The following is a 15,577-nucleotide window of genomic DNA, read 5'->3' on the forward strand; positions in this document are numbered from 1 at the left end:
AGATATATCTCTTCCATGTCATCGTTTTTATTTACCGAATTAGTCTCTTCTCACACCAAGCTGGTTTAATCGTTTTGGGCAAGATACAAACGCAATTCTTCAGAGAGGCTGCCATGGGTATCAGGGACTGCATCAAATCCATAGTTGAAGCGAAAGCCAAGTTCTGATTCACCGAGCACACAGTATATAGATAAGACGGAGCACAGAAAACCAAGCTTTGATCTCACATATATCTCCAGATTTACGGTGAACAGAACAGGATACCCCTTCGAGAATGTGTTCTTTATTCTCCCTCTCTTTCGCTCTGTCGATAGCTTATGGGGAAGTATGTTCGTTTAGTAGGGTCTGGGACTGTGAACTACAAAAATATTTGTCAATTTACGGTAAAAAAAAAAAAAAACTGAGCCTTTTTTTATTTTATTTTTTAACCCTGGTTGAAAATACCCGGAGGACGGGATTCAAAAAGGAGCACAAGATGGAGCGCTTAAAAGTAGCCTCCGGACATCTCTGTGTAAGAACTGGAATACAGTGGTCTCTTCACCCCTTTAGGGTGCACTCACAGAGGTCTTGCAAAAAGTGGATACACCTTCACACACAGCAAAAAAAACACACACACACACAGTGTCCTTGACAGGAAATGTTTGGCCTGATCGCTTGTTTGATGAGGGCCTATAAAATCATGAAATCCGGATGCAGGACAGCCACTTGTCTGAATAGATTGCCCTTTATAAACTTTTTAAAGTCACCCTGAATGTGAAGGAAAATGGTGATGAAGGGAAAGAGATGAAAGACCGAGTGAGTGCTTATTCTTTCAAGTGAATAACTAGCTATTGTAATAAATCTCTGCCCGGCCCATAACATCTCAGGGTTTCAGGTGTGTGTGTGAGAGAGTAGGTGTGTGTTTGTCTTCCTAGCGGTGAACTCATCCCTCCACCAGCACACAATAAAAGCACTCACAGACGCGCGCACACACCGACACAAAGACCTTCCAGCCTCAGTCTGCCCCCCCCCTCTTCATTCCATTAACCTTACAGTGCACGGGAATTAATCTGCTCTCTAATTAGCTTATGACTTAATCACGAATTATGCTAATAGGACTTACATTCAGACACGTTTCGGTTGGCGGCACGCTACTTCGCTGCGCCCCCGAACCGCCGCAGGGAAGCTGGGGCTTCGTCTCAGAGGCCACGGCAGCTAAGTGTTCCTTTACGATCATTGTATATATCGTGCTCGAGGAAATGAATTGTAGAACGGAAATGATTCACTGCCATTTGAATGGCCGTAGGGTGGGCGCGCGTGAAGGGGGGGGGGGGGGGAGTTGGGAGGTGGACGTTTTGATAACGGATGGCTTTTGCACAGCGGTGGTGGTGAATCAATGGGGAGTTCTGCCTGGCTGTCAAAACTTCTGATTTATTATTCATCACATTCTATTTCATTCGCTGCATAATGACCAATAGCAGAGTCTGAAATGGCATCCATGGGCTACCATTCAATAGTCCTTCAGAGGAAATGGATATTGATTATCAAGGGTGGGCGCCAAAGAAGGCACTCACTTTTTAAGTCTATTTTTGCCCATAAAGAAAATCACCATGAAAGATAATCAAGAACAGTTGCCATTTATACTTTATGCGCAATATGTGCGCATAAAGTGTCGTCCGATACTGCTGTTTCAAAAACCTAGTCACAGCTTTTAGCTGAAACGATCAGTGTATTGATTATGCCTTGATTATGCCCCAACAGTTATGTATAATCAGAAGCCATGTTTGTGTAGAGTCAACAAAAGGTTAGTAAGTGACTAGTGAACTACGAGCTACAGTATATTGACTAAGCACCCACCCACCACTTCCTGAAACAAAGTAGAAATCCTGGCTGGGACGGTGACGTCAGCAGAGCCAGACTCATCCCTCATCAACACGTGACAGATATCTGACTTCCTCTGCCCACCCTCGCAACATATCGACGGCTCCCTCCCCACCTTTCAGCTGTGAGGGAACGAAAGATCAAACGCTCCTTCCCCCAGATAGACGGACGGACGGATGACGGAAGGGGTTCGATGGGCAGAGGAGAGAGAAAAAAGACCGAAAGATTAGCCAGAGGGAGGGAAGACGTCAGTTCGGACAGATAGGAAGTGATTCAAGTCGAGACAGGCACAACACCACACAGAAGCCTTGATCTCTCTGTATAACTTAAGTCTTTTTTATTTCATTTTTTTTTTTCATTTCCGCCAACAAAGCCAAGAGGGTGTTTAAAAATCCTCTGTTTTCGTGTCGGAAGCAAAGCTCGGTACCCACATTTCTTCATCACTTTATTGAAAAATAATCTTTCACCCTCCCTTCTCCCCGCCACCCTCCCACACATACACCCAACGCAACACATTAATTTCGCAACAGGAGTTGTCTGCTGATTGCATTGTCCGTCGCCTCGGCCTGGCCTCGGTCAGATAAATGGGAACGGGCTATCTTTAAACAGGCTGGGTCTGCCTCATGGTCCGAGTGTCCATCGTCAGGTCGTCAAAACCAAGCCCAGAGGGAGAGGAAAGATGATTGGTTATTGACCCACATAGTCCACTTCCATGTTAAGGTCTCGTTTGTTTGAAGACTCTGTTCTTGATACCTCCCCTCCCCCCTCCCCCCATCTTCATCGAAAGACCTCTGAGGTTCACCGGTGACAGTAGCCGTGGCGATGTCTTTCTCAACGTTGTGGTGTCAGGGTGGTCGGGCTTAACCGTTTACTGCAGGTCCTCGCACGTCTGAGTGAGATCACACTCTGGCCACTAATGTACATATATCCTCTCCTGCCACAGGCTCCTAGTTAAGTATAGGTTAGGTATCCTGACTGCTGGCAGTCCAGCCTTCTCCTCTGCTGACTTCCTGCTCCTCACTATGGTGTTTACCATAAAGATAGTACTCCAACCGGAAGTCGGATAAAAAAATATTGTCAACTCCCCACTACAACCAGTGTTAACCAGTTGGACCCCGTGATAATCGCCCGCTATAACTTCCGTTACGCACAATCTAGAACCTGTCACAAACAATCAACCATGACATGGTACAACGAGTCTCAACCCGCCAGAACTAATTGCGACCGGCCACAACCAGTCGTAACCGGTCCTAACAACTTCAGCTCGCAGCCCCACCATCCACTCTCAAGCGGGCGGTGTCTGCGGCTCCAGTGGTTCCTCAGGTTGGCACCTCCTGGCGTCGCCCTCTTCCTCCTTCCTCCCCGCCCCCCCCCGGCATCATAAGCAGTCGCGGCACAGCGCCACCTGTCCGCGGCGGAAGTCCCTGCAGGGGCAGAGGCGGCGGTGCTTGGGCGAGTGTCCGGCGCAGCTGAAGAGGAGGGGCTCCTTCTGGAGGGCGCACTACCCGCCGCAGTGTGGAGAAGGCCGGGAGCACGTGATTGGTCTCGGCGTCCATCGAGTCGCACTGCACCTCCAGCCTGCGGTGGGGGGGGGGGGGGGGGAAGGGGGGGGAGGGGTCACCGATGACGACGGGAGACAACGGAGAGGGGGAGAGAGAAAGAGAGGAAGGAAGGAAGGAAAGGGGGGCAGACGAAGAAAGAAGGAAAACATGCGCGTGAGAGAAAGATGTGAGTATTGGAAGTATCGCCCTTTGTAAGTGCCTAAACAAGGGGGGGGGGGGGGGGGGGCAGGGAACAGTGCGTGTCAGTAGGTGAGAAAGAGAGACAGAGAAGTAGAATAAGGGGTGACGGGGAAAAAGAGATAGAACTGTAGATACCGAGGGGGTGAAAGCAAATCAGCACCAGAAAAGAAACGATAGGGAGAGGGATGGAGAGATGAGAAAAGGGGAGGTGGTGGTTTGGGGGATTCTGACGGGAATGGCACTCTGCAGTGTGCTGTCAGTGGAGATATGAGTGAGGTTGGGGGGGTGGGGGGGGGGGGTGAGGAGACTTCAGACGGGCCTGGAAACCGTTTGAAGTGGGCTTCCGCTGACGGACTGGGAGGGGGGGGGGGTGGAGGGATGGGAGACACACCTGGGGGAGAGACGCTGCAGGCTAAAGGAGAGGAGGGGCGGCTACATCTGTAGCAGGGTGTGGGGGGGGGGGAAAGGGCCTTTCATGTGTGCTTGGGTCAGGGTCGCGGTCGTGTGCGAGCCCGTCACCGCGTTTGGCAGCAGAGCCTGCGTGAGAGAAAAGCCCCCCCGTTCCCCGTTCCCCGCGCGCCCCCGTGTGTCGTCCCCCCCCCGAACGCTCACCCGCGGAGGGCCTCCTTGTTGTTGACGAAGCGGAAGTGCGCGGGCTCGCACACCAGGCCTTCGCCCCGGCACGCCTCCACGCACGACTGGCCCTCCTGGGACGCCAGCAGCCTGAGGGAGCTGAGCGGAGGCCACGCGGGGGGAGCCGTGACGTTGGCGGCCCAGCCCAGGGCTGTGGTGTTGGGCAGGGGGAGAAATAGAGGCCCCGGACTGGCGGGTCCCAGCCTGGAGGAGTTGGCTGGAGGGAAGGGGGGTTGAGGCTCACAGAAGTCCTGGGGGTTAGAGGGGAGGAGAGAGGAGAGAGAAGGTGGGGGGGGGGGGGTCTGGTGAAGCTGATCAGGATGTCGGATGTGGAGCAACACACACACACACACAGCCCCTCCTCCCCCTCTCCCGCCTCTACCCACCAACGAGCTGAATACGGTGACACACGAGCCGTGCTCCGACACACATTTGTCTGCGTACCTCCCAGAAATACGGGCGGTCGCGTGGGAACGGACCGCCATGTTTCAGACATGCGAAGGAGTCTGATCAGCCAGTAATGGGGCTAGAGAAGTGCAAGACACTATCGCAACTCTGACTGTGGCCGCTGAAGGGCTCGATGTCAGCCAACACCATCACTGGGAAACAAATGAGAGAAGATAACTGCAATTCTCGCCGACTCTGAGACCCGGATTGAAATCTATCTGGCAAGGGAAAGATATCAAATCAGTCAGACAATGACTGGCCGTGTCTTTTTACTCACCTCGCCCCCCCCCCCCCCTCCCCCCGTCATCTCCACTCATTCTCTCCCACCCCTCCTCCCCTGCTCACCTCTCTCTCTCCCTCGCCATTCTCTCGTCACATTCCTGTCTCCTGCCCTCTCTCATCTCGTCCCGCTCACTCCCTTCTACACCTCCACCCCCCCTGCACCCCCCCCCCCCTCCCCCCTCTGCTCCTGCAACATGGAGAGCCCATGCTGGCAGCAGGGGGGAGATCAGTCCCTGGTCCAGGTTGATTACGGGGTTCTGGAAGGTCTAGCACCAGAGAGCGTGGGTGTGGGAGACTGCAGGGGCGGATGAGCGCATGGTAATGAACACTGGGAGAAAGGCAAGGCGAGGCAACGCTCTCGGTGTGCGCGTTAGTATGTGTGTAAGTGTCTGTGTGTGTGTGTGTGTGTGTGTGTGTGTGTGTGAGCTCACCTGATGCTGTATGTAGGCGTGTACCCTCTCTAGCATTCCCTCGCAGGTGTACTCATAAGGAAGGTATGGCTGAACCTGCAAAGACACACACACACACACACACAAACAACAATTCAGAAATACGGACATTTTAGAACATTGTGTTGCTAGGCAATCAGCACACACAGCCTCTTTTTCCATTTTTTACTTGTTTGTAACTTGATTTTTTGGTCGCCCTAATTATAATACATTGATGGTAATTATTCACAACAAATAAATGTTTCCGTGTGTGCGACTGTGGTGACTAAATCGCCTGACGTCAACTTGTCGTAAATTGTCTGATTTCATTAGGGTGGAAGCGAATAGTCAGCCGAATCCCTCGTCAACAATGGTTCTCCCTTGATTGGCTTGATTAAAGAGAAGCCTGGATCTGTCAGACACAGTTTGTCTTTTGGTTTTGGTTTACTTCTGGTCGTTGAGAAATAAGAACCATGGCCAGGCCAATAAAACGTCAACTGAGACACATCACCTGTTAGGTTTTTTTTGTGTAGGCTGAATGAGGTTTCACCTCTCATAATCACTCATTATGGCTAGAGGGATATTTGTGTGACCAAACCATTTGGGGACCGAGTGCTCACAAAAACCGCCACAGGCTAGCACAAACACAATGTGCACAATCCCCTTGCGAATATTAAAAGCAAAAAGCGACTCGATAAAAAACACATTCATTAAAATGTAGAAGCTATCGAAAGATGATGCATTTCCATCACCAGGCATGCGTAACGTCACCAAACAGTACAGATACATAAATGATAGACTGTGTCTGTACTTTGCAGTGGAGCAAAGGCCTAATGTGCCAGACCATCTACTGCAAATGATACATGACTCACAATCACTTTTTAATACAAAACCACTACCGCAGCCTCTGTTCAACTGCATGTGAAAACTGTCCCAGTTTTACACATAAATCCGTGTTTTGGGGGGAAGGGATGATGTCATTTGAAAAGTTACACAAATTGCAAATCTGATCACGGCTGTACAAATCTAACTCGCGATCTAAATGTACACAATCAATCTCACGAGACATCTATGTGAATCTCATACGGCGCTCTCGGTCGAAAGTGTGCGTGTTCACGCCGCTGAGTCCGTGTCTGTCTGGTTGTGTTGTGGCGAACAGAAGGAAGTCTGAGAATGTGAGCTCAGCGCCTTTTGAGGGGAAATGAAAAGAAAACGTGCTCTTCACTTCAGGTCATCCAAGTGGGAAAGATAAGGGGGGGGGGGGGGGGAGTCGAGAGATAGGGAGAGGGGAGGGGGGGGGGGATGGAAGGAGTGATGCAAGGGGGGCAAGGAGAAAAGTGGAGAGATGGAGTGAGGGATTTATAGAAACATGAGGAGGTGTCAGGCAGCAGAGATTGGTTCGGTCCGCATGGGTAGGCATATGCAGCTCCTCTAGACCGGGAGCGTGGACATGCTGCGAGGTGTGTGTGCGTGGGTGTGTGTGTGGGTGGTATACATAAGTATGTCTGGTTGTATGTCCTCTATGCGTGTATACATTTGTGTGTTTGAAAGAAGCCATGTTGAATGCCTGGGCCTTCTGTATGCTCCAGTTGGATGCGTAATGTGGGTGAATGTGTGCGAGTGCAAAAAAGGAACCAAAAAAACGAGACGACCGTGAGTGTGTGCGCGTTTGTGCGCGCGTGTATGAGTGTGTGTGTGCGCATGGGAGGTTTGTCTCCAGTGAGGGGTGAAGTGGCCCATCACCAATCTCTCCGTGGAGTGACAGCGCAGACAGAGACTAAGAGCCGAGGCACTGAGCTATGGCGTGTCAGACAAGACAGAGAGGCAGACAGCGGCTCCAGCTGTGGGGAGACGCCACACACACAAACGCAACCACACACACACACACAAACGCAACCACACACACACAAACGCATCCACGCACACACACAAACGCAACCACACACACACAAACGCATCCACGCACACAAACCGAACCACACACGCACACAAACGCAACCACACGCACACAAACCGAACCACACACGCACACAAACGCAACCACACGCACACAAACCGGACCACACACGCACACAAACGCAACCATCTTTCCCTCTCTCTCCCCGGCTATATCTCTCTCCTTCTCTCCCTCTCTGTCAGTTTCTCACACACACACACACACCCTGAAGTGGAATTTTACGGGGGCCTTTAATCTTCCTGTTCGACCTCTTAGCTGACCTCTACCACACACTCAGTTGTCTCCAGCTCACTGCCGGGCTGCCGGGCTGCCGGGCTGTCGGGCTGTCGGGCTGTCGGGCCCTATAAACTCTCATTTATAGCTAATGACTCGGCCCCTGCTCTCCACCGTGTCTCCGCGCAGGCTGCTGCCCGCACGCCACACGCTCACACTCTCTCAACCTCTCCCGTCCTCCCCTTCCACCGCAAAACGCTAACGCTTCATCCCCCCCCTTGCCTTCTCCGTAAGTTCCTCGGCGGACGCAATCTGGTTTATCTTTAGGGGGGGGGGGGGGGTGCAGGAGGCGAGATGAAGATGAATGCCTAGAGCAGGGGTCGGCAAGTAACTTGGGCCCGCGGGCCAGTATTTTTCCTCGCCACAAGATGACGGGCCAGAGTCTGGGTTACTGCCTATTTAGACGCTGCGATAGGTGCCCTTGCGATACGTGCACTCGCAACAACTAGGCCTATTAACCATGTGAATGTGAATTGGTGGTCTGTTTGAATAATTTCATTATTTTAACGAACTCTCTCTATCAACATGGTCGTCACTGTCATCCCAACGTGGTGGGTCGTCATCGTTGGTGCACATAAATACTGTCATCCAGTGAGAATAGGATTACTAGGACCTAGCGAAGGTTTTGATGTGAGGTGAAATCGGAAGTTCATATTAATTCGAGCGCGCATTCGCGCGAGCGAAAGGTTTTGCATTAATTTCGATGCCAAATAGTTTTTAAACTTTATGTAGCCTAACCTAAATAAACATTACGTTGGACTCATATTCTTATATTTTCCGGAAATTACAACCCAAATGTTTACCTGAAAGATTCAGGGCTTTTAAGAAAACATTTTTCCCACCCTTGCAAGAACCTAGATTTATGAAGTGACAGATCTTTCTTTTTTTACCTGGCTTTTTCAGTTCCTGAATTCTCCCTATTCTATTCTATATTCTATATCCTATTCTCCCGATGGCCACTCTGGGCCTGACAACTATTAATTTCACAAGCAATATTTTGGGGGGTGCTATCGGGGTGCTTTGGATCATATGTCTATGGTAGCGATGACATAGCGAGAAAATACTTCAGAAAAGTCAATGACACCATACCCAGTTTCCGGTTTCAAAATAAAAGTCGACGGGGAAAAAACGATACCAAAAAAATATAAGTGGAAATATTTTGACGGGCCAAATAAAATCGCTGGCGGGCCACAATTGGCCACGGGCCGCCTGTTGCCGACCCTGGCCTAGAGGTTTTCGAATTGAGGAGGGGATTCAAATTTGGAAGAAGACGGTTGGGTCCAAGCCGAGGTTGAAGACGCGCCGGGAGCGGCTGAAACGTCCGGAAGCAGGAGCTGCCCACGAAAACGCCATCGAGTCGAAGCCAGCGTCTGCCCTCTGCATGCTAGCCTGTCCCCCCCAGCTCCGCTGCTATCGCATCCACAGCTGTTGCTACCGTGTTGACACGTGAGTGTGTGTACTTGGTCCTCATGATCTCCCTGACGGCCGACTCAAACTCCTGGGAGTTGTTGAAGTCCACCGTCATGACGTGGGGCCTGCCGATGTACTGCTCTGCATAGGGGTGCTGGGACGACACCTGGAAACGGCCCACAGGGGGCGGGGTTAGCTGGGGGTTTGGTTACACTGAACCCCACGGACGGTGAGAGTCCTGAGTTCCACGAGCTCGTGTCATCCGAGGATGTCAGGTGGCTTTCGACTGGATACTGCAGGGTGTTGACCAATCAATGGGAAGAACATTGCTAACAAACCAATGGGAGCAAAGTGATGACCAACCAATGGAGCAAAGCGATGACCAACCAATGGGAGCGTACCTCTCTGGAGGTGGGCTTCCCTCTGAAGAACTCGTGATTGAGCGAGCTGTGGGGTGGGTGGAACTTGGGCTGCAGGAAGATGCAGCCATTGGCGATGGCCTCCAGAGGGGCGGGGCCTTCGTAGGGGAAGCCGAACCCGATGAAGAGCTGGGTGGGGAGATGAGGGAGAGCACGGAGTGAGAGGAATCCATCTGACCTTTGTGAGGTTTGCTCTCCAAATACAATTTTGTGTTACCTGTGACATTTTGGGTGCGTGTTTGTCTAAACTTGTTATATAATGTGTGTACATGCGCTGGATGCTAAACTGTGTATGTGCTTTGGGTTATGTGGCGTAGAGAGCGTGTGTGTGTGTTCATGAGTGTTCTCAAGAGTGTGTGGGTTCATGAGTGTGACCCCTAGTGCGAGTGTGTGTGCTTCTTTGTGTGTGAGCTTACCTCTGCATGTGTGTCGTGTGTGTCTGTCTCTGTCTATGTGTTCCTGTGTGTGTGTCTGTGTGTGTCTGTGTGTTCCTGTGTGTGTGTGTGTGTTGATGTGTGTGTGTTGATGTGTGTGTGTCCGTGTGTGTGTGTCGGTGTGTTCCTGTGTGTGTTTGTGTGTGTGTGTCTGTGTGTGTCGATGTGTTCCTGTGTGTGTTTGTGTGTGTGTCTGTGTGTGCCGGTGTGTTCCTGTGTGTGTGTGTGTGTGGGCTACCTTGGCCTTGCGGAGCAGCTGCTGCAGTTCGTGCTGGGGCAGCAGGCCGTGGTTCTTAACGTAGGCGGGCACCTCGGGGGGCGCTGGGTCTCGTAGTACACCGTGCCATGAACCTCCATGTACCTGTGGAGGATCTGCAGGAAGCCCTCCTTACCCTGTTGGGAGAGAGAGAGAGAGAGAGAGAGAGAGAGAGAGAGAGAGAGAGAGAGAGAGAGAGAGAGAGAGAGAGAGAGGAGTAGAGAGAGAGAGAGAGAGAGGAGAGAGAGAGAGTGAGAGACGAAAGCGATGGGGGATACAACAGAGAGGAAAAGAGGGGGGAGGAAGGGAGAGAGAGATCATTACATAGATGATACATATTTCTGTAATTCCACTGTTGCTTTGGCAATATGAACATTTGTTCTTTCATGCCAAAAAAGCCCATTGAATTGAATATAATTAAATTGAGGGCGAGAGAAAGACAGAGAGAGGGGAACAGGGCAGAGAGACAGAAGGGGGGGGGATATAAAGTGATTTAGAGAGAGAAAGAGAGAGAAGGAGAGCGATGCGTACTCACTGCCGTTACAATTCATGGAGAGGGAGAGCGGGGAGGAGAGGATAACGAGGATGAGCGTTGCAGGGAATGGATGAGTGCGTCAGAGGCCGACACCGACCCAGGATCCATGTTCCTACTGATGTGTGCTTGCGTGTACACGTTTGGCGAGCCGCAACGACTTGAGGCGGCAGGCTCTTTGTAAGAGATATGCGTGTGACTGTGTGCGCGTCTTCTGAACGTGTCTCCGTACGGCCTCGAGAACACTCGGCATTTCGTACAACAAGCCTCTTGAGATAAACTAAACAGACGCAGCCCTGGGCCAAAGCAGAGATCCCAATTTCCATCCGCCTTTCCAGCTCACGCAACGATCACCAACAAACATTGCAGTCGGATCCCGTAACCCGTATGTGTGTGTAGACTGTGCTCGCCACTGTGGTATACGGAATAAAGATGTCCCCTGTGTTCCTCGACCTTCCAGGGCAGCGCCGATTCTAGTATAGGGAGATGGATATGAAAGTCGATTTCGTCCGACTTGTGTGGGGTGGGACCAAAAGAACAGCCGTTATGTAAGATGTACGAGGTGCGCGCGCGCGCAGGTTTGTGCGAGTGTCCGCGAGGCGTGGATAAACAGAGCGTTCGTAGTGTCTTAATCCACTGTGCGCAGGTGCAGGGCAGACCTTCTCGAGATGCAGGTACACTTTCAAAGCTCTGCGAAACCAACAAAGGACGACGGAACGACGGCAGAACGCGTCCGTGCGTACCGACCGCAACCCCGGTCTCACTATCGACTTCCTGGCCGTCGTTAAGAGGCTTACTGTAACCCTCCCCCAAGCCACCCCCCCCCCGCGCCATTGTGTGGCTCTCCGGCTGCCGTAATTGGAGGCTGCCGCCATCGATCGCTTCCCTCTGTGAGGATTTTCCCAGCCAATTACAGGATTAGCACAGCCGCTAAGTGCACAAGACGTGACTCGGGGCCTTAAAGGAGCCCTGACCGGCGGCGTGGAGGGACTAGGGAGGGCGTTGCAGGTCTGGTCCAGACTCACCAGGGTCCGGGGTTAGGACCATGCTAGCGGGTAGAGGATCTGTATGGGCTTGTCGGTGACTGCGGGTTGGCTGGCGGTTGTTGCGGGAGAGGAAGATGGTGGCGGGTTAAGAGAGATGAAGAAAGCGAGAAAGAGAGAGCGTGACGTGAAGATGGGATTCCGTCAAGTGCCCTGGGGCACCGCGACACAGCTATCGAGCTTGTCAGGCTCCCTTTTACAGCTGCCTGCTCTGTTTGCGAACGGTGTTATTAAGGAGGAATGAGAAGACCTGAGAAGGGGAGAGGAGAGGTGGAGTGAGGTGGGGAGAGGAGAGAGCTGGGGGGTGGTGAGAGGTGGGGAGAGGAGAGAGCTGGGGGGGTGGTGAGAGGTGGGGAGAGGAGAGAGGTGGGGAGAGGAGAGAGGTGGGGAGAGGGAGAGAGCTGGGGAGAGAGGTGGGAAGGAGAGAGCTGGGGGTGGTGAGAGGTGGGGAGAGGAGAGAGGTGGGGGTGGTGAGAGGTGGGTAGAGGAGAGAGGTGGGGAGAGGAGAGAGGTGGGGAAGGGAGAGAGCTGGGGAGAGAGGTGGGGAAGGGAGAGAGCTGGGGGGTGGTGAGAGGTGGGGAGAGGAGAGAGGTGGGGGGTGGTGAGAGGTGGGGGAGAGGAGAGAGAGCTGGGGGGTGGTGAGAGGTGGGGAGAGGAGAGAGGTGGGGGGTGTGAGAGGTGGGGAGAGGAGAGAGGTGGGGAAGGGAGAGAGCTGGGGAGAGAGGTGGGGAAGGGAGAGAGCTGGGGGGTGGTGAGAGTGGGGAGAGGAGAGAGGTGGGGAAGGGAGAGAGGTGGGGAAGGGAGAGAGGTGGGGAAGGGAGAGAGCTGGGGAAGGGAGAGAGGTGGGGAAGGGAGAGAGGTGGGAAGGGAGAGAGCTGGGAAGGAGAGAGGTGGGGAAGGGAGAGAGCTGGGAAGGGAGAGAGGTGGGGAAGGGAGAGAGGTGGGGAAGGGAGAGAGGTGGGGAAGGGAGAGAGGTGGGGAAAGGAGAGAGGTGGGGAAGGAGAGAGGTGGGGAAAGGAGAGAGGTGGGGAAGGGAGAGAGGTGGGAAAGGAGAGAGGTGGGGAAGGGAGAGAGGTGGGGAGAGGAGAGAGGTGGGGAAGGGAGAGAGCTGGGGAGAGAGGTGGGGAAGGGAGAGAGCTGGGAGAGAGGTGGGGAAGGGAGAGAGCTGGGGGGTGGTAAGTAAGTAAGTAAGTAAGTAAGACTTTATTTATATAGCACATTTCATACAAGAATTGCAGCTCAAGTTGCTTTACATAAAATCAATAAAAACAATAATACAAGTGATAAACAATTCAAACAAAAATAAAAATCCCAATAATAGGTGGTGAGAGGTGGGGAGAGGAGAGAGGTGGGGGGTGGTGAGAGGTGGGGAGAGGAGAGAGCTGGGGGTGGTGAGAGGTGGGGAGAGGAGAGAGGTGGGGGGTGGTGAGAGGTGGGGAGAGGAGAGAGGTGGGGAGAGAGGTGGGGAAGGAGAGAGGTGGGGAGAGAGGTGGGGAAGGGAGAGAGCTGGGAAGGGAGAGAGGTGGGAAGGGAGAGAGCTGGGGAAGGGAGAGAGGTGGGGAAGGGAGAGAGGTGGGGAAGGGAGAGAGCTGGGGAAGGGAGAGAGCTGGGGAAGGGAGAGAAGTGGGGAAGGGAGAGAGGTGGGGAAGGGAGAGAGGTGGGGAAAGGAGAGAGGTGGGGAAGGGAGAGAGGTGGGGAAAGGAGAGAGGTGGGGAAGGGAGAGAGGTGGGGAAGGGAGAGAGGTGGGAAGGGAGAGAGCTGGGGAAGGGAGAGAGGTGGGGAAGGGAGAGAGGTGGGGAAGGGAGAGAGCTGGGGAAGGGAGAGAGCTGGGGAAGGGAGAGAGGTGGGGAAGGGATAGAGGTGGGGAAAGGAGAGAGGTGGGGAGAGGAGAGAGGTGGGGAAGGGAGAGAGGTGGGGAAGGGAGAGAGGTGGGGAAAGTCATACCTGGAGCTGTGCATCATTTCATCCACACACGTTGGAGGTAAGGGCAGCACCGCCGGGGAGAAGGAGTAGGAGCAGAGAGAGAGGTGAGGAGAGGACACAGGCACACAACAGACCAGAGATTTCAGGAGGAGAAACAGGCGGCCGAGAGCCTCAGAGAGAACACAAAAAAGGGAGCCATTAAACCAACAGAACGCTCCACAGATCCCACTCGCAAGCCTTTGCCCTGGCACACAGAGCTGGGCATTGTACATCTGACAACCCCACTGTCTCCCGACTGTCGCCCTCCTTGTCTCCTCTCCGCAGTCTGAACCATGTCAAGGAGCCAGCAAACGTCCCCCCCCGCGCGGAAACAAACTCGGGAAGAGGACCCAACAAAGAAACGTCATTTTTCCAACTGTTTCTTTTTTCCTTTCTATAATAGTTTCAAAAAAACGAAAACATCTTCAGTTGAATGATAGCGCGGAAACAGTGCTCCTCTGTTCCGTGCAGTGTGGAAACACTGCTGTGCTTTTGAAGAGAAAAGTGGCTCTCAAATAAAGGCGGCCCGTTTTGCGCTAAATCTACCCTGCCACTAGGAACTGTTCCGACTCTTTCGATTTGATTTGTTTAACATTTGACATCTTACCAGAGGTGGATGATGTCTGTCAGTTTGGCTGGAGGAGACTTAGGGGTTTTGTTCGAACTTGAGCAAAAGATTTAAGTTTACCCAGTTTTAGTCCTGTCACTGTGACAGACGGTGTGATGTCATCAGTCTGGGACGTCTCTCTGAGGTGACAGACTGTGTGATGTCATCAGTCTGGGACGTCTCTCTGAGTGGGTGACTCTCACCTTCCACATGCTGGCCTCCTTGCCGTACACCACCGCCATGTTGTTGACCTTGTTCTGCTGGATGCTCCTCTTCTCCGTCTCGTTCAGCTCCTCCGACACGAAGCCCATGAAGGAGTTGTCGGGCGTGTGAGCTGCGTGTGGGAGACAGGGGGGGAGGAGGGGGGGAGGGGTGGGTGGGGGGGGTGGTGAGGAGTCCTCCAGGAAGCAGGGACAATAAATCGCAGAAGCGTTTTGTAAATACTTCCTCGTCTTCCTTTTGGACTGTGAGCTTGTTACAGCTAACTGTGGGACTGGGTGTGAACGTGCTAATGTGCTGAAGGACTGTGAAGAGACAATCCCAGGCCTTCCTACCGAGTCTGGAGCCCGGAGAGGACGACCAGACAAGCCTCCGGTGCCCCTCTCACAACAACAACCAAGGATATTTTCACTTTCGACATCTATTTTCAAATTTCTCCGTGAATCGGCCCTTTAATCCATGTCAGGTCCCACTCAACCGGGTTAACGTGGGTGTTAACCGGAGGGGGGTTTCGCAGTGGGCCCCCCAGACTTACGGAACATGGTCATGTACTGCCTGGAGTTGAGGTTCCAGTAGCCCCAGTTGGTGCGGTAGCCGTGCAGCGTGGCGTACTCCTCGTGGTTGTAGGCCGGCTCCGTGCCGAAGGTGTCGATCACACGGATGTGGCACCTGAAACGGCACGGGGGGGGGGGGGGGGGGAGGGATGGGTTAGGGTTGGGGTTATATAAGATATGTGTGGGGCGTGTGCGCGTGTGCACGTGTGTGTATGCGTGCGTGGACATGTGTTCTTGTTGAAAGGTGTGCCAGGCTCTTTTGTTTGTTTTTTGGTGGCAGTTAAGTGGTTTCTCTCTCCCCTCTTCTACAATTGCACCTCGTCAGCTATTCACAAAGCGTGTGTTCGACCAGAGTCTGCCTGGGAAAAAAACAACAGTTGGCTTCGCTACGCGTCTTCGAGGGAGACCATGACAAACCTCCCCCTCCCCCGTCACAAACACACGGGCAATCAGCAACCTGGTAATGGGCCTGAAGAGGAGAGTAAAAGGCTATCGTTGAGGGCAGAAGGTAGCAATCTT

At 52.9% G+C, this 15,577-nt stretch overlaps 1 protein-coding gene across 1 annotated transcript; it reads right to left on the reverse strand.

The window, feature by feature from the left end:
• Window positions 1-2,178: 2,178 nt before the first annotated feature.
• LOC134015568 (alpha-1,6-mannosylglycoprotein 6-beta-N-acetylglucosaminyltransferase B-like) lies at window positions 2,179-15,181 on the reverse strand (the record flags this gene model as incomplete). Its single annotated transcript, XM_062455115.1, is given in 10 exon segments — window positions 2,179-3,361; window positions 3,363-3,438; window positions 4,215-4,486; window positions 5,396-5,470; window positions 9,082-9,198; window positions 9,434-9,580; window positions 10,124-10,206; window positions 10,209-10,278; window positions 14,483-14,619; window positions 15,040-15,181. Coding segments are annotated over 10 exon segments (1,242 nt in total), but the record flags the coding sequence as incomplete, so codon positions are not given.
• Between the last annotated feature and the right edge of the window lie 396 nt (window positions 15,182-15,577).

The sequence above is a fragment of the Osmerus eperlanus genome, unplaced genomic scaffold, assembly GCF_963692335.1.
Source record: "Osmerus eperlanus unplaced genomic scaffold, fOsmEpe2.1 SCAFFOLD_387, whole genome shotgun sequence".
Lineage (NCBI taxonomy): Eukaryota > Metazoa > Chordata > Actinopteri > Osmeriformes > Osmeridae > Osmerus > Osmerus eperlanus.